The sequence below is a fragment of the Vanessa tameamea genome, chromosome 16, assembly GCF_037043105.1.
Source record: "Vanessa tameamea isolate UH-Manoa-2023 chromosome 16, ilVanTame1 primary haplotype, whole genome shotgun sequence".
NCBI classification, from domain to species: Eukaryota; Metazoa; Arthropoda; class Insecta; order Lepidoptera; family Nymphalidae; genus Vanessa; species Vanessa tameamea.
In genome coordinates, this window is record NC_087324.1 from 10,407,976 (window position 1) to 10,427,964 (window position 19,989).

General features: G+C 32.6%; 1 protein-coding gene across 2 annotated transcripts in view; it reads left to right on the forward strand.

Annotated features, from left to right (window-relative positions):
- Positions 1–19,989, forward strand: part of LOC113399257 (calcium-transporting ATPase type 2C member 1) — a 38,261-nt gene that overhangs the window by 9,629 nt on the left and 8,643 nt on the right. For both annotated transcript variants that reach the window (XM_026638348.2, XM_026638347.2), the window contains exons 3-6: positions 6,334–6,499; positions 17,646–17,802; positions 18,164–18,422; positions 18,531–18,768. In XM_026638348.2, coding sequence (XP_026494133.1) covers positions 6,334–6,499; positions 17,646–17,802; positions 18,164–18,422; positions 18,531–18,768 — 820 coding nt within the window. The remainder of the gene's footprint in view (positions 1–6,333; positions 6,500–17,645; positions 17,803–18,163; positions 18,423–18,530; positions 18,769–19,989) is intronic.

Below are 19,989 nucleotides of genomic sequence, written 5' to 3' on the forward strand. Positions count from 1 at the left end.
ATTACACCAGTTTCACCCTTTTAACTGGATCACAGCTGAGCAGAGATGGTAAATCTATCCCACTTAAATAGCTGGAAGGTTTCTAATAAAATTTAGCATCGAAGTTAATTACACCGTGAAATTCAAATTGCTTATAAAAAACTCTTTAGGTACTAAGATTTAATTTTCGCCTACAAATTCTTCTAGGTACCTATGGTTATCAGTATGATACATAGGTATGTATCATACTGATAACTAGTATTCATTTTATACTTTAGCCGAGTAGGCTCTTGCAAGCACTTTGAATCGTCAATTTACAATACTTTTTTTATTTATTTGCTACCGGTTCGGAATGTAGATTCTACCGAGAAGCACCTGCAACTTGTAACATAAGTATCATAGGTAGTTGTTAATTTAAATATGATTGTTAACATTTAGGTATCACGGTGCCCTTATCCGAGTGTTTTTGAGTGATGCATAAAAATACGTAGCTTTTAATTGGTACTAGGTATGAGTCATAATTTTAATAATTGAATTGTTTGAATTGTTATATACATATAGAAATATAAAAATGCTTATCTTTTAATCGGCCTTAAAGTAATTTTAATTATGGATAATGATTCTCATTTTAATCACGTATAATTATCTAAACTGTATTAAAAGTAAAAAAAAAAAAACCTTATTCAAGTCGATTACAAGCACTCGTGATTTTACATTTATTTAATATAAAGTTACCCACTGGTTACCGAGAAAAATCACCAAGCAGTCAATAGTTACTTTTACTTTAATTAAATTATAAAGGTAAGCTAATTATAATACTTCATGATTTAAGATGTTCCGTGTGAAGGTCCCATACTTATAGTAGTATAATAGACTACGAGATTTTCTTGTTAAGTGCATCTATAAATACTATCGAGCATTAAATCCACCACGCGTATGGTGTTGGGAAACCAACAAATAAAGTAAAAACCATTCAAAAAATCCATGTATTCCAAGTATTCAGTAAGTTAGTAACGTGTTCGTTTATTCTCAAAATCATATAATTCAAGGTTTAGTTTATCTTGTCTGTTGATAAAATATCACTTCGAGCAAGTTGAAGATGGAAGAGGTGATGAGTCCCTTATGATCCATATTTCACAAATCTTTTAGCTTTTACCTAGTATAGTCCTCAAAGGCCGACAACCTATAAGCCACTCAGTGTTGCAGATTTCCTTGGTAGTCATTTTCCGTCAAGTGAGCCTCCTGCTCGTTTGCCAACTATTCCATAAAATGCGGGTTCAAAACAAAGATCATTACTAATTTTCATAACTGTTTAAGCTATCTTTTTAAAGACTTTGCAAATTGGAAAATGTAGTGTAAAAGTTTAATCATGGTATAATATTCCAATAAGATATGCTTTTTGTGTATTGGAATGTTAGTAAAGTACAAAAATATACGAGAAGCGAAACTTGTAAGTGATGTTCTTAATACGACGCCTTGGAACATTCTACGTGTTTTTAACATGCCATTATTTAACTTCATCTGTTGGTGTGTGTCGATCAATTCTTGCAAATGTATTTAAAATTAATTTCACTCAACTGGTTAAGCTGAAAGCACGCCCTTTTTGAGTTGGACGAGAAAATAATCTAGCATACTAAATATATAGTATCGTTCAATATTCAAGTAAAAGTATGTTTTAAAAAAGACTTTTATTCTATTAATTATAAGCAAAGTGAAATTTATTTTCATGTCTGTACAGCAAAATGAAATGAAAAAATTCTACTACTAGAATTTATTTTAACAATAGTATTAAAACGATAATATATTTGCTTCTGATTTAGAATTTCATTCTTACAGTAGAATAGAATAAAATGGAACATTTAGTACACACCAGAATGACTAGCTTCATATCATGTCAAGGTTGTGCTGTGCCTCCAATAATATAAAGTATAGGAAAATATATATGTTCTACTCGTTTTGTTTCGATTTCAAGTCGACAATTTTTATACTTGCAAAGAAGTTATACAACATTGTAACCATTTTCGTAGACAAAAATATGTAATTTACAGAAAGTTTTCTCGTAAACGCACACACACAAAGTTGTGTTAGATTTTCTTTCGTCGACAGCAAATTTTGCCTATAAAGATTTGTTAGGTGACAATAATTATTTCTTAAAATAATATCAAAATTAACGTGTCGGATTGATATTTTGTATCACAAATTTGAATTGACCCAAAATATTTATGACTGGTGCCCGCGACTCCGTCCGCGTTTTAAGCCTCAAAAGTTGGAGTATTACATGGTTGACATATCTGTGTATCTTCGAGTCAGTCGTGGCATTGTAGTTCCCAATAAGTGTCTGTCTAACTGAATAGTGTTTATTATTTATGCTAATTGTATTTTTATCGTGTCAATAATGTCGGCTATGCTACAAAATGCACTCGATCCGAAGCTATCAACTATCTTATCTCACGTCGTAAAGTAGATGAAACTCCACCACGTCATATTGTATGCTTAATCGCTTAACGAGTAACTGGTTGAAAAGCCTTGGATATATCGATCGCGTTATAAATAGATTAAAAATATATATATGTTTTTCTTTGTCATCGATGTTGGAGTAACCAAGCCGTTTGATACATCACTTATCTAATGATACGATGAAAATTATGATTATTTTATAAGGATTCTGGTTTGGGAGACAGGCCACTTGATTGTCAGTGAACTCCATCTCCCAAAAGACATTTATTATTAGCACGTGCAATGCAGCATCGTCCCTTACAGCGTCAATGCGTCTCGGGAATTATGATTTATTTTATGTCATATACGTATAGTCTATTCCAATTGAAGAAGGAATAAAGGTAAACAACCTTTGATTTACGTATGCCACGTGATATGCTAATATCTCAGCTATAATGTGCACTATTAACATTTCTTGAATATTTCACTAAACTACTTATATCCACTTTAATTTTACCTCAATTTTTCAAAAGCTATGTTTTCGCAAATCCATAATTAATATTATAGATTATTCAAGCTCTCGACCAATTATGTCGTGTCTAATCAATGTCAAATGTTATTATTTGGTTTTTCTCCCCTTATGGTCGGTATAACCATAGGTAGGGTAGACTGGGTACGGTTGTGACAGGTTACGGTTGTGACAGTCGCAATATTAGCGAAACCATAAGGAATACGGGGGAGGTGTAAAGGGGAGAGAGGAACGTCGTGCGAGTCTGAACATGTTTCACATTGTTTTATCAGACGACGCGCGACGTTGACGTTAGCAGAGGCCCTCATTACTTTTTAACGGTCAAAAGTAAGTATTTTTATTCGATTTCTTTTAGTGATTGTTGTGATATGTGTACAGATACAGTAATGAATGTTCTTTCTCATTATTAGTTAAACATTAGTGGTTAAATAGCAGTTCTTACTTTATAAGTATGTTATTTAATATTATTATAACTAATCTTCTTTTGTCAAAGAGTACTTTGGGTACGGTTGTGACAATTTTTTAATTTGTTTTTTGCTTTTAGATGCCAAGAAAACGCGTAAGAAAGACGGAAAGAGGGCAATGTGAAATTGTAAAATATGAAGAAGCTTATACCGAAGTGAAACGAGGAACGTCATTACGGAGAGCTGCAGAAATGCACAAAGTTAATCGTATGTCTTTATTACGGTATATTCGAAAACGCGATGAACCCGGCAATGACCACAATAAAGACAGCATCAGCATGGGGTATGTTGCACATAATAAAGTTTTCTCTGAGGAACAAGAACAGCAGCTGTCAAAATATATAACACGTTGTGCTGAAATATATTTTGGTTTGTCTCCGAGAGAAGTACGGAAGTTAGCTTTTGAGCTTACTATTAAATATAATCTAAAGCAACCTGCTGCTTGGCTTCAGAATAAGATGGCTGGTGAGGAATGGTTTCGTTCATTCATGAACAGAAATCCATCACTATCTGTTCGTGTAGCTCAAGCTACTAGCCTCTCAAGAGCAACAAGTTTTAATAAAACAAACGTGGAAGCTTTTTACAACAATTTGCAAATTGTTTTGGACAGACACACTTATGAGTCACAGGATATATATAATGTAGACGAAACAGGCATAACTACCGTCCATAGACCAGATAAAGTTGTCGCAAGACGTGGCATACGCCAAGTGGGAGCTCTGACGTCAGCTGAACGAGGCACATTGGTCACAGTTACATTTGCAGTAAATGCTTTGGGCAATAGTATACCCCCTTTATTTATATTTCCTCGCGTTCGTTATCACGAACATTTTGTGAGAGACGGGCCTATAGGATCGATAGGAACTGCAAATCCTTCAGGCTGGATGCAAGACGTGTCATTCTTAGTTTTTCTTGAACATTTCAAGAAATTTGCAAATGCTTCTCTAACGCATAGAATCTTACTATTGCTAGATAACCATTCTTCTCACATCCATGTTAATACATTGGATTTTTGTAAAGAAAACGGAATCACTTTGCTTTCATTTCCTCCACACTGTTCGCACAAACTGCAGCCACTGGATAGATCCGTCTTCGGACCCTTAAAAAAAGCAATAAATACTGCTTGTGACGGTTGGATGCGAAGTCACCCTGGAAGAACCATGACCATTTACGACATTCCAAGTATTGTGAAAACTGCAATGCCTCTAGCTTTAACACAAGCGAATATTCAGGCTGGATTTTCTAAAACTGGTATTTACCCTTTTAATCGAAATTTATTCGATGAAATAGATTTTGCTCCCTCTTCAGTAACAGATCGACCAAATCCAGACAATCAACTAAACAATCCTGCAACATGCACTTCTGCAATTGATGATCAAACCCCGAACATACCAAACCCTGATATTAGAGAAAACAATCCAGTTCCTAGCAGTGATATGGCACCGGTGTCACCACTATTAGATTTTTCATTAGACGAAAACTATCTTGGCCCTAATGATGAAACACCACCACTTTCACCTTCCGTATTGGACGAATTCTCATTTCAATATTTAAATAGCAATGATCAGCCAACTGCGTCATCCTCAGCTACACCACTTATTTTTTCTCCTGATATTGTTCGACCTTTTCCAAAGGCTCCCCTAAGGAAATCAAGAGGTTCCAGAACCAAAAAGTCAACCATATATACAGACATCCCAGAAAAAGAGGCAGTTCGGCAGGAATATGAAGAAAGAGAAAAACGATTGAAGGCTAAACTGATAAAGAAAAACCTGAACAAAGTAAAAGGAAAAAACAAAGAGAGAAAACGGAAGACATCACCACCGTCATCAGGTGAAGACGAGTATTTTTGTTTAGTGTGCATTGGTGCATATTCCGATAGTAAGCCTGGTGAAAAATGGATAAAGTGCCAAGGAAAATGTGAGCTCTGGTCACATTTAGAGTGCACTGATGGTAGTCGCCATTACATATGTCATAACTGTGATGACTCTGACTGATGATTGATCTCCAATATATTATTTTTACTACAATATATTATTTTGATTAATAAAGAATATTAAATATTATTTTCGTTTGTTATGCTGTATGCTGATACAATATACAAATTGATTTTTTTTTTATTTAGTTAGTATTTTGACGTTTTGTATAATTATAATATTTTAGTTAGGATTTTGTACTGATTGTAATTTAAGACTGATTCATTATAAGCAATCAAATTGCTATATGAGGATTTGTTATAATAGCTATACCTAGATTCTAAAGTGCCTTATAAACACTAAAAGTACCTGTGTTACGTAATGGTAATTACTTAAAAAAAGTACATGTTGTGCAATAAAAGTGATTGATGACCATTCTGGTGTATTTTTGAACCTGTCACTACCGACCCCAAGTACTGTCACAACCGCCCCTGGGATGAGGACGGTTGTGACATTTTCTTTTTTTTTTCTAACTTGCTCATGTGAGTTAACCATAGTACTTAGAAATCCATTTTTTGTATTTATACGTAGGTAAAAGTACTCTTTATAAAAAAAAACCTATTTTGTATAGTTTACTACTACACTAGCAAAATTATTGGTTGTCGAATGAAAATTGTCACAACCGTACCCAGTCTACCCTATACATAAAAAATATTAATAATTCCTGACCATTACTACTGGAATTTTCTCGATTTCTTGGATTTCTACCGGAATCGGTTACCGCGAAGAGGTTCTATATTGGTCGTAATACTGGCAAATATATCTCACGTGTTCTCACTTCCTTCAATTGGAAATATCCAACAAATAATGATAGCAAATCTCAATTCCTGTTAGTGTTTATGTAATAAGACGTTAATATTATTTCGTTAACGTCAGCATCCGCAGCGATTGGTCTATTTAAATACATAGTATCGTTTTAATATTTTATTTTGCGTATTATATTATTTCTCAGGTGGCTGAGCGTTTGCAAGTGGACGTACGACGTGGCTTATCATGGCGGGAAGCGAACGATCGTATGAATTTCGTGGGGCCCAACGAGTTCCAAGTGAAGGAACAGGAGCCGCTGTGGAAGAAGTACATCGAGCAATTTCAGAATCCACTTATTCTGCTATTGCTTGGTAGGTATAGTAATTTTAAGTTCGCGGTTATACTTTACTAATATTGTAAGTGCGAAAATAACTCTGTCTCTTTCACGGCCACACCGCTGAACCGAATTTGAAGAAATTTGCTATGAAGCAAGCTTGAAATATAAGGAGAGACAGAGTTTTTAAGGCGTGACACTTGACGACCAACCCCTAAAACGAGAGCAAAGCCGCGTGCGATAACTATTTTCTTATATTTTTTTGAGCGATATTACTTTTGTAAACGTAACTCTTTTGTCTTAACGTCTTAAAAATATTAATCTTTATTGAACATCGCAATACTGAATCAAGATATGATTTGGTAAGAGGTAAATGGCTGATACGTTTTAGACTAGATTATATTTACTTGTATATTTCTATCGATAAGACTAAAATTATCAATGGTATAATATTTAATTAAATGTTAAATATAGTAAATATATTTTAATAATATTATATAAGCAAGTTGTTGCCAAAGTAGGTACACGAACAAACAGAAAATATTCATATTTCAGAAAACCATAAATTCCAAGTTATGCCAATTTGTTCGCTACCTGTCTATTTGATAAGAAAATAGAGTCGAATCATGTATTTATATATAACATCTGATCTGTGATTCAAATACAGATTACGATGATTGGTCGAATAAGAAACAAATGAAAGTAGATGTAGACAGATTGTTTACTATAAATAACACGTTGTGTAACAGGGAAACACATTAACCAATAATTTGGTTTTAATAAAGAAATATATTAATAGTACAAAATAAATTCCAAATAATGTTGGGCCTAAATTGTTGTACAAAAACGTTTGACGTTTTAAAATGTTGACCAATAAGCAAATATTGTTGGCCTCCAACATTGTAAATCATAATTGCCAACGCTGGTTTTCAGTGAGCGCCTTGAAAAAGAGCAAATCTGCGAACACCTGTAATACCTACTTAAAACTACGCAGTTATGCACATATGTAATATTACTATAAATTGATAACATTAAAGCCCAACATACAACATAAACAGCGTGTTAATTTCCCACTGCTGGACTAAAGCCTCCTCTCGCTGCTCCTATGCGGGTTGGTGGATACACATGTGGCAGAATTTCGTTGAAATTAGACATATGCAGGTTTCCTGTTCCGTACTGAACTGTTTTGTCTGTCGTATTAATATATCGATTAATGTGCAGTTAATTTTTTGTTGTTCTCGTAAAGGAAAGCCCACACACACACATACATGTATTTTAAATAATTTACAAGAAAAAACATTACCAAACTTAAAAATAGGTACATCGAATGCTGACAATTGAGCACTTGGTTGTCCACACTTAAGGGTCGTCCACACAAACGTAAAAAAAAACATATTAAATACGTTATCAAACTCGCTAATTTATAATTGGTGCAACTTAATATTAATAAAGCTATTATATAATATTAATAATGTTACCAACTTTTATGTTTTAAATATTTCTTTTTTGTGTTTTCTAAATGTAATGTTTTGTATTGTTCGATGTGATATAACTTTAAGTTGAACATTTAAAGAAACCAAACTACCAGGAAAAGCATGCCAAAAAAAGACTTGCGTGAAACAGACGTCCATTGCAGTGCTTAAAAAATACCCGATAAAAAACTCAAGTAAACGGGATTAACGAGCAAAACGAATAGTAATAAAGTAAAATAATTTAAATTACGCTCGAGTATTTGTCGTTCTGAATTGTAAAGAAAGATAATTAATGCATTTGGCGTGTCTCGAAATAAGATCGGACTCATGCGTCGAATGTGATAAGAATTTTTCGAGCATTTAATTTCACGCCGAATAGAACGCACAACGCATTATTCATCATTGTGAACGCAGCTTAAGATCTAAGATAGGTATGCCTCGAAACCTGTTCAGTGCGAAGTTTTTTATGTCAAGATACGGTCCAGCAACTGTTACTTGACGCCGATGTGTTTTATGTTCGCCAATTCTCTGAAATAATAAAAAAAAAGTCAAGTGCCAATACATAAGCGTGTACTGGGAGTCGTGTGAATGTAGTTATTTTGTTTTAAACTTTCGTTGAAAATGAACGTACCTTTATAATTGATCTCTTTTCCATGAAATTCAAGACTGGGCCGTTTTATATTGGGAACGGATTCATTTTCTCTCGCTAAAATTTTTCCGGTAAATAGAAATTGCAGGTACTACGAAACGACACCTCATTTTGTTAACGACGTTAAAAAAAGACGTCGAAAGTTTTGTCACTTTTATTATTCACTTATTACACTTTACTGTCGGGAATATGCTTTCTATTTTGATTTGTTTTAGCTTTTGTCGTTTTTCTTTAATATTCCCTCTATCTTACTTTTGTGTTATAATCTGAGTATAGCAAAACGAATTAATAAATTTTACTTATTATACATGCATATATATAAATTGGTCTTAAGCACCAAAAATGTGTGTGCGTAAATTGAACTCAATTGGTGTCCTTCGGTTCAATCGAAATATTTGATGATTCGATAGTTTTTTAAAACAAGGTGTTTAAATTGATATTGATGATAATAAAGAATACCACAAACAGGGGAGGTTACTTCGCTTTTATATAAGCGAAACTATGCACAGACGTTCACAAGAGTAAATTTGCGATAGTTGCTTTACACGACTTTAGCCCGTAGCGAGCTTACTGTCTCCAAATTTAAAAGAATGTTAAGCAGAAAATAAATTGAGTCGACAGTGAACTCAATAGAGCTTCTTTGTTCGTCCCCTTATTGAGGGCAAAGGCAAAGTTCTCGAAATATTTTTGTCTTTGTCTACTACATGCATTGAAGTTGGGGTACAGTGTATATCAAGTTAATTCATTTATGTAACGTATAAATTTATTTTTCAAAATTAAAAAAATGATACCGTTTTCGTTTTAATTAAAATCGGATTCTTGTCTCATTTGAGAATATCCAATCGGAGCTCACTTAAAAAAATCACCTATTTCTTTATAATTACCGATAATATTGACAATCCACGTCATGTAATAATGCTTTTTTTATCTGTGGACAATATTCATTTGTTAAAAGCGTAGTCAATTAATATAATGCATTTGCATTATTAAAGCTTTCATATATACACGCTCTTTGTATCGAGCATGTAACTATCTAATTTGAGAAATTAATCTGAATTATATATAACTTTGAACCAGTAGGTACCGCACATTTATCAGATTCTATCACCAAACGAGAATACTTTGCTAATTTATTGCCGTGTTTCGGTTTCAAGGATGAGGATACGATGACAGCAGAAGGGATGAAATATCGAAAACTGCTTTTTTTTTTAAATAAATTAAAAAAGGTTTTTCAAGTAACTTCAAATAGATTTAATAATTTCTTTCAAAAATTGTTTTTTTTATAAGATTTTTTTTTTCTTAAATATCTTCATTTCAGCAGACTATTAATGTATGTTCATCTGTTTTTGTTCTTAACTATCATAATTTGAGTAATGAGGTATCATTAGAAGCTTCTAGATCATTAGATCTATTCTATCATTAGATCGTTTGTCTCTTTCAATGGTTGTTGTTATATGACCATTATTTGTCTTAACTTTTGGCAGTACAAAGAAACTATCAGACGGGTGCTTCGTTTGCATAACTTTTAGTAGACATTATATTTGTTTATTATTGTTATATACAGAAATTTTACGGTCTCGACTCAATCGCATATTCTCCAATAACTATTAATTATATATATGTAATATGTTGTTTGTAATATGTTGTTTATTGAAACAAAAACTGTAGTTGTTGATCTGTAAAGAGAAATTTATTTTTGAAAGTTTGATACAATTAATATTATATTTGCAAATACAATTTACGACTACTTATATACCTAGTACAAATTAACATTATATTATTTACTAACCTGTAAAGAGAAACAACATTAAAAGCTATTGCTTCAATTTCTATTTTAAACAATCGTTATTCCTTTTCAAAAATCTTAACTTCTAACTTAAAATGTACAAAAAACCAGAGAACCTTTTTCCACAGATTAAATTATATAATGAATACAGAGTAAAAAGTGCTGCCACCATAGATAATAAATTATAGTAAGTAATGAGCAAGTGTAATTATCTATTAAATTAAATGAAGAGTAAAAGAGCTTCATTTACACATATATATATATATATTTATACGTAAATAAATATTGTTTTAAATGGTATTTATATAAATATGGGTGAATATACAAAAATTGGGTAACTCAATGTCATCAGCCAATTTATTCAAAGTCTTATTATATTTTATTAAAATTACAAATTATTTTAAAACAATGAAAACTTATTTATTTGGTCACCCAATTTCACTTCTTCATTTTAAATACAAGTTATTCAAAAAATAAAATTAATACTTAAAACGTCAGTCCTTTGGCATGTCACAATCCCGAAAACCAACAATCAAGTGACTATCCTTTAAATATTATCATTGTTTTAAGAAAACTTACTAATTCACTAGAAATTGTAGTGTACAAAGTATTATATAATACAACTTTCATAAGGTAATGTTCATCATTTAGTAAAAAAAAATAATAAGAAACTTTGTGTTTTATTTTATGTCTCAGTCCGTTGTGTGTTCTTTAAATTTGAAATTCGCGCCAAATATCACCGACGCAAGGTCAATACCGCGCTTGAGTTTTAATGTTGGTACTGAAGTTAGTTGCGGACCGCTCAATTTGACGGCTGCCATAACTGTACCAGTGCTTGGGGTGTGTTTGTCGTCTAAACACGTGCTGAGTCAGTCAAAATTTCAGTCCTGTGGTGAGTCGTTATTTTCTTGTAAATCTGAGATTTACTTTCATTTATACATTGTTAACTATGATTTATTAAAATGTAGTTTGTGGATATTCGAAATTACGAAAAAAAACATTAGTTCTGATTATAACCTCAAATTATGTCTTTTTCGTCAGTCCGTTGGCGTCAGTCCTTTGTCAGGTATCGCGCCAGAAGACTGACGTGTTTCCATAGTACAGATGTTTTTTTTTGTTTTAGGACCGATTTTTCAATGGCCAGATAAAGCTTATCGGAGGAATAAACTATAAGACGGCAAAATGATTAACACTGTATTTGTAAGAGCGAGTGTCAGTAGTAACGTGTCCTTATTTTTGCCGCTTTATTTTTATTACTCGAAAAAAAATTTTATTAGACATTGAAAATCGGTCCTTAGATCACCTTTATCTTAATAACTACCGTGTATAGGCATTTCTATTTTTTATTTCAGTGTAAAACATTATGCAGCACGCTAAAAGCAAATTTACGAGGGATGAAATATTTAAAAAAAGAGAGAAGCCGAAAAGGCTCGCTTGGCCAGAATTAAAAGTGACCCCATTAAATTAGCGGAATACAAAGAAAAACAAAAACTTCAGTACTTAAGGAAAAAAGAGAAAGGAAAAAGAAAAAATGTTGTTGACATGACACCACGAGAGCAACGAATAACTAGAAAAAAATGGAAAAAATAGATAATGTACCACTATCTACATACGTGAAAGATAATGACGATCGCTCTAAATTGGATTGCAATCCATCGGCACCAGGAACTAGCGGTCATACGCACCATCAAAGTCTTCATAGTAGTGGCGATTATGTTTTGGTCAAATATCTTACTAAGAAAACAGAATATCATTATGCAGCGGTCTGCTCTTCGGTTGATGATGAAGACGGTGAAGTAAGAGTAACTTTTTTTAAAATATGTAACCAGAATGGCACTCTGTTTAAATTGGATGAAAAAGATATATCAGATATTCCCGTGGATCAAATAATAAAAAAACTACCCGTACCGAACCTTATTACAAAAGGGAGGAGAGTTTTTTACAAATTCCAGGAAAGAATCGATGTTTTCGAAAAATAATTTTAATGTTTGCATTATTATCATCATTATTATTTTTGCAGAGAAAAAGATCTCATTTTATTTTAATTATTGATATTTCTTTAGATGCTTTTAAGGCATAGTTTATTATATGACTTGATTTATTGGATAAATACGTACTGTTAAGTAAAATTACCTCAAAATATATTAAATAGTTAACTAATACAACATAAAATAATAAAAATGACAAAAGGCTGTTATGAAGACTGAGATTGTTGAGTTTCAAAGTATTATTATATTGTTATTGATTTTAATTTCATTATAATTAGTACTTTTAAGATAAATATTGTTAGATTTTTGTTTCTATTGTTTGTTGATTACTTAGAAATATTAAATAAAACTAAGTCAAAGTAGTAAAAGCTAAGTGAATAACTTTACGTATGACAAAAGGCTGTATTGTAAACTGAAATAGTATTTTTTCCCAGTATTACGTATTAATAATAAATTATTTTTTTATTGTTACTAAGTGATTTTAATACTTAAACGACATCTGCCATTATTAAAACTAAGTCATTTGTACTATTTTAATTAAAATTCATTATAATTCTTTAAAAAATGTGTATTTTATCAGTACTATGTCACCCTAGTCAGTACCCTGGCAGTCAAATTCAGAAAATTTTAAATATCTTACAAACTACATAAAAAAGTGACTGGCCCAAATTGCAACAATATATTCATTAGATTTACCATCATATTCACCCGAATTTGTAATAATTTGATTAAATAACTATAGTAAACAAAATATTCTCAAGAGTTACCCAATTTTTGTATAATCACCCATATATATTTTTAAAATATATCAGCGTTTTACATGTGCCGTGACATCGACATGGTGAAGTAATTTCCAATATCGATTGACTGATTCAAGGGCATGTCCAATGTGTGGACAAGATGTCTCCTGATGTATTACGTTGCAGCCAACTGGTTAAATTAGGCATTCAATGAAACGACTAGCCAATTTTTTTAAACGGCTCCTTTGTTTTTTTTCTGTATTGGGTGAAAATAATGACTCTTTTTAACACTGATGTATTGTCTAACCCCTAGAGTGTTTTATTAGAAATCGGTTATAAACATCCTTATTATATATATTATATATAAGTGATTAAGAATAATCTATGAGTGGAAGATGAATTTGATTATGTCATTGAGTCCGCTGGTTATCCAGTAATTATCAAAATGTCGAAATCACAGTCGAGGTGATAAAATATTAAGTTAAACGTAACTAATCATCTGATCAAAGCCGGGGAAGAACCGCGGAGATTTTTCGTGCGAAATTTTCTTAGAGATAACACCGCAAAGCAAATTGCGTCTAAGATTATTCCTTAAACATTTTTTCTTGTATCTTATTTTTTGTTCTTTATAAAGAATCATCAAAATATCATATATTTTGATGATTCTTTATAAAGAACAAAATAATAATAAAAAATAATAATAAAAATGACTTACTGTACTAGTAATAGTAGGTGTACATTAAGGTAATTTAGTAGCTGAATGTGACCTTGAGATATCTGAATGTTATAGCCGTGACTATACGTAGTATGTACGCCGTAATGCAGGCCAATTAAGACCATATCTACAATATAATACTTAAGTCTTTAAAACGTTTTTTACGTGTTTTTCGAGAAGTGTTTATCATTGGAATGTAATTCAAGTTTTATTGTTTATTGTAAAGCTGCGTCTTTACAAAATAACGTTTGGATAATTTCGTCAACACGTTCGTAAAAAAGAAAGTTTTTTTTATTTACTAGACTCCACAATCAATATTGATAGGTACTTTATTTTTTAAATCCGTGGCGTGGTTTAAATGGCCATTATTAATAATCACTTTTGGTAATAGAAATGTATAACGTATATAGCTTTAGCGTATAGCTGCTTAGCGTTTGTTAATTATTTTTTTTTCAATTTATTTTTCTCATTTTTTTTCAATTGTTTATTTTAACTCAAAAATTAGTTTTGACACTTAAGGCCACAGAATTCTATAATTTAATTTTTGTGACTCCTAGTCGTGTACCTGATGAGATAACTTATCGTAAAGTTGTAAAGTAGGTCATTTATTTATAAACAGAAGCTTAAACACCGATTTTTCTATTTCTAACCTTAAAGTTTTCTTTTACTTTTACAGAAGCCTGAATAAAAAATCCCTAATTTCAAACATTGATGAAAAACAAACTTCGATACGAACTTTCCTTCTCAAATTTTCCTCTTAACTGATGAATTCTCAGAAACGCTTTAACAGATATATTTTACTCATAAATAGAAGCTGCAATACCGAAATCCATGTTTCTAAATGAAAATGATCCCCTTGCAGACTTTCATACTTGGTTTTGTTCTTTTAGGTTATGAATATTTTGCATTCTTCAACTGTTCAACAAAAGCCTAAACACCGATATCCATAATTGTACCATCAGTTGTTGCTAAATTTCCATACAAACTTCCCCCCATTTATGTGATGAATCTTGAAAAAATCTCTCCTAGTACCTACCTACTTTTCTGTGCAAAATTTCATTTTTTAAGCATTATCCCTAGTTAGTACGGTGCCCCAAATAAACCTTTTTCCATTCTTATAAAATGTATTTGTAGTCACATTTGGTGACTTCCTGAAAAATTTAAAGCACTGAAATTGTTCACTAACTTAACGTCATAATGTATTTTTAATAATAGGTATGCAATTTCTAAAATTTTCATAGACTACCCAAAAAATACTGATGATCGAAAACCGTTTATCAACATTGAATGACATTTAATTTTGTTCGAGTTATAAAAACTTTAATTGTAAAGTTATCTAATCTTATTTATTCACCTTGTTTTATTTTTCGTTTAATAAAATGACGTATTAGATAATACTTTAACCGAAACGCTTACGTTATCTTTCGAAATTGATATTTGGTTCATGTTGATAATTTACTAAGTGATTCTGTATGTTTTGATTTTATCAACGATAAATTGAACGATATGCTAATTTCAATTGTTAACATTATATTAATATGATATGCTTTATAGGTATGTCTGGGTAGGTACCACCCGCTCATTCTACCGCCAAACAGCAGTACTCAGTATTGTTGTGTTCCGGTTTCAATGGTGAGTCAGCCAGTGTAATTACAGGCACAAAGGACATAACATCTTAGTTCCCAAGGTTGGTGGCGCAAAGGCGATGTAAGGAATGGTCAATATATCTTATAGTGCCTTTTGTCTAAGGGTGGTGGTGACCGTCCCCCAAACTATGCTATAAAAAGCCCGCTTGGGTAGGAACCGACCACTCATCATATAATCTAATCTACCACCAAATAGTATTATTATTACTACTTGGTATTTTTGTGTTCAGGTTTGAAAAGTGAGAGCCAGTGTGACTACAGGTACAAGGAACATAACGTCTTAGTTCCCAAAGTTGTTAGCGCATTGGTAATGTAGGAAATAATTAAAATTTTACACAGCGCTGATATCTATAGACAGTGGTGGTCATTTATCAGCAGGTGGCCCATTTGACCGTTCGCTTATCGATATCTTTTGGCGTATTTTTCGCAATTTTCCAACATGCTAAACGAATCCGTTTGACATTCAAGATTCACATCAATTTAGTTTATAGTTTCAGTTCGGATATAGATATGTGCGGTACATTGTCACAGCACTGGTGAATTGAACGGTTGATGAATGCTCACATCTCATTGGTTGAAATAACACGGGGTATAATCCTTGTTTGACTCGTACGATGAGTGACAGGCAGCTACTAACTAGCTAGCTATATAAACCAATAGGAGGAGTCTCATTAAAAATATCTATAGTCTGTAGATTTAAAAAAGGAATAAAAAAGATACATTTGAATTTCCTATTTATATATGCAGTTAAGTGTACGACGCTTGTCTTGTTATTATAATAGTATCTCAGTAATTGTGTGCGTTTAACAAACGAAACTATCATTAATTCATTGTGTCCAATCAATGATGATCACAACAATATCTATGCTTTACCATAGTATAATAATATAAACATGCCTACACATTTTTTTTTATTATTTTAATCATTCGTAGTTTTTACTTTTCGTTAACAGACGTCAAATTACATTCAGAATAATAGTTTATTCAGTCTATGAACGTATCGTAAGGTCAGGCTTTTATATTATGTCCCACTGATGGGCTGAAGGCCTTCTCTTCTCTTTAAAGAAATGTTAAGGGCTTGTTCTTTGACTCTGCTTCAATACAGTTTGGTAGGTGTTTGATTTCATCCGCGAGCACAAGATGATTTATAAACAAATAAGGCATATGACCATAGTGCTTATCTGGATTTGAACTATCAATTCTTGCTCTTATAATTGTTCGGATATTTAATATAATCAAAAATAAATACATATTAAGATTTGAATAATAGCTCTGCAAAGGGATTTTTTTATCCGTATAAATCAATTACAGCTTAAAAATAAGTAATTGCCGATATTTACGAGAGATTGGAAATAATCTGATAACATGGTTTGATAAGAAAATCTAACTTGTTTCTCGACGAATCTAAAATCACTTCTAGTTTAAAAACATATCGTGTTAATACCATGCTTGAAATACACACGATAGCAGTAATAAAAACAAAATGTACATATGTACATTTGGTAATATATAGCGTAAGAACTTTGGCTGTGACCTTGGAATGTCACCAATGATCTGTAGAAATGAGGAACTATTTGCAAATTTGGTTATTCCATTTCATGTATAACATAATGAAATAAACATTCTTCAACATTAAAGATTTTTATCTCTTAGATAATGTATTTCCAGAAACGCCATAACAGATATCATATACTTCTAAACAGAAACCAAATCAAATCAAATGTATTTTATTCAAGTAAACTTAACAATAAAGCATTTTTGAATCGTCAATGTTTAAAGTGTAGAGTTTGTCGTTTCGGAAACCAGCCTCCGAAGAGAAGAAACGGCAAGAAACTCGCGTAACTGCTCTTTTCAAAAAAACTAATTTACATTGTTGATATTCACAATTATTGTTCAATCAGTCGTGTTATGGAAGTTGGTACCCGAGCCTAAATCCAAGTGCATTTTTCCAAAAAGTATTCCTAAAAGATTAAGATTTTTTGATTAATTTCGTTTAAATTTGTTATGTGCGTATACCATTATAGCTCAACGGGATACGTGATGCTGAGTGATTTTAATGTTTTGGAATCGATTCTGTAAATATGTACTTTTTGATTATTGTCTCACCTAATAATTGATGTATATTATACATAGATATGTTAACCATATTTCTAAATAGTCGGGTGAAAATCAAGTGCTTGTCAACAGGTTCAGCTGTCGTGAGTATTTGTATGCGACAGTTCGACGACGCGATCTCAATAACCGTGGCCATCATGATTGTGGTGACAGTCGCCTTTGTGCAGGAATATCGATCGGAGAAATCGCTCGAAGAGCTGAATAAACTGGTACCACCTTCCTGCAACTGGTAAGATAATTATTAAATTACTATTTTAGACGTAATCTCGTAACTAGTTTTGTATTTCATATGGGTCACAAAATCTTTCTTTAATTTTAAGAGATCTTTCTAAAAGTTATAAACCCTTCTATAAGTTATACGTGTACAGTATTAATAAGTACTAACCGCTTTTTATTAAATGCATATGTATGTTTACACGGTACATATACCAAAATAACATTTTTTTACAATTTTTGTCTGTCTGTTTGTTCCGCTCTGGAACGGCTAGACCGATTTTGACGGGACTTTCACTGGCAGATAGCTGATGTATTAAGGAGCAACTTATTCAATTCAACTCCGATACGTTCTACATATATTTAAACATTTTCAGTCTTCGAGAAGGCAGCGTTGAACATTTCCTCGCTCGAAACCTCGTGCCCGGCGACATAATACACCTGAATGTAGGCGATAGGGTGCCCGCCGATTTGAGGCTTTACGAATCTACAGATCTCGCGATAGATGAGTCCTCCTTCACGGGCGAGACAGAACCGGCTATTAAAAGCGTGTTGCCGAACAAAGCGACCGCGGGCAGAGTCAATAAGGACAATGTCGCGTTTATGGGTACTCTAGTCAGATGTGGAAATGCAAAGGTAAATTAGTATTAAGATTCTTTAGTATTTCGGAATAACTCATTCAGAATATCAAGTTGTCTTAATCTTTAGTGTTTTTTTTACAATTAAAATTCAACCCGTCTATAGGGTATAGTAGTGAGCACCGGCGAGCGTTCAGAATTCGGGGACATGTTCCGGATGATGCAAGCTGAAGAGTCGCCCAAGACCCCTCTACAGCGATCCATGGATACACTCGGGACTCAACTCTCTATGTACTCGTTCTGCATTATCGGTTTCATAATGGTAGCTGGCTGGCTGCAAGGGAAGGCGATCCAGGAGATGTTCACCATCGGCGTGAGTTTGGCTGTCGCTGCGATACCAGAAGGTGAGCGAGATGTAGATTACGAACTTTATACGTTTAAATTAGTTGATTTTTTGACATTATCATAAACATAACATAATCAGCCTGTAAATTTCCCACTGCTGGGCTAAGGCCTCCTCTCCCGTTGAGGAGAAGGTATGGAGCATATTCCACCACGCTGCTCCAATGCGGGTTGGTGGAATACAAATGTGGCAGAATTTCGTTAAAATTAGACACATGCAGGTTTCCTCACGATGTTTTCCTTCACCGCCGAGCACGAGATGAATTATAAACACAAATTAAGCACATGAAAATTCAGTGGTGGCTGCCTGGGTTTGAACCCGAAATCATCGGTTAAGATGCACGCGTTCTAACCACTGGGCATTGACAACTTTAAATTCATACTGGGCCAATTCTAGGAACAAATTATCTCTTAATCGCTATCGAATTAGTTATCGTTGTTGTTCAGACGTTATCATATCCTACTTAAAATCGAAATCAAAATATTCTTCACTCAAGAAGGCTCATAAGCACTTTTGAATCATCATGAGACAGTATTGAATTAAATATTAAGCTACCCCCGGTTTGCAAAGTATGTTCTACCGAGAAGAACCGGCAAGAAACTCAGTAGCTACTCTTTTCCACCGTTCCAATTTCAGAGTATGACAATAAAATAGAATTAATAGTAAATTTATATATATGTAGTTATATCCTGCTTCATCAACTGAATCAACAAACACCAAGTCCACGATTTTTTATCGTTAATTTAATCTTGTATTGACTAATATGCGTTATTTATAATTTTTTTTTGATATGAGCTTTAATTTTGTACTGACGATCCATGTTCGTCCATACTAGATCGTCAGTTTCGTCAAAGTTAGATCGGAATATAATCGGGATCGTATTGTAACTGAAATAAATAATTAGGAATCGGTCTTCACTATTAAGCTGAGTTTTATTTATTTATTTATTAAAGAACCACCAACAAAATTACATGTGAATATTTTACATAAAATTTATCTATCCTTAGGTTGCAATTATACATATAATTTCACTTAAAGGTAGTTACAGCTAGCATAAAAAATAAAACTATACGAAAACATATAAGGCTAAAATTAAAACTCAAACTGGGACTACCAGTATTTAAGTATATATGAATTTATAAAACATAAATAGGTTAATTTTCGTGAGGAATAGTCGAAGTTGGATCGGAATTGAATCTAAATGACAATGTCAATCGAATAT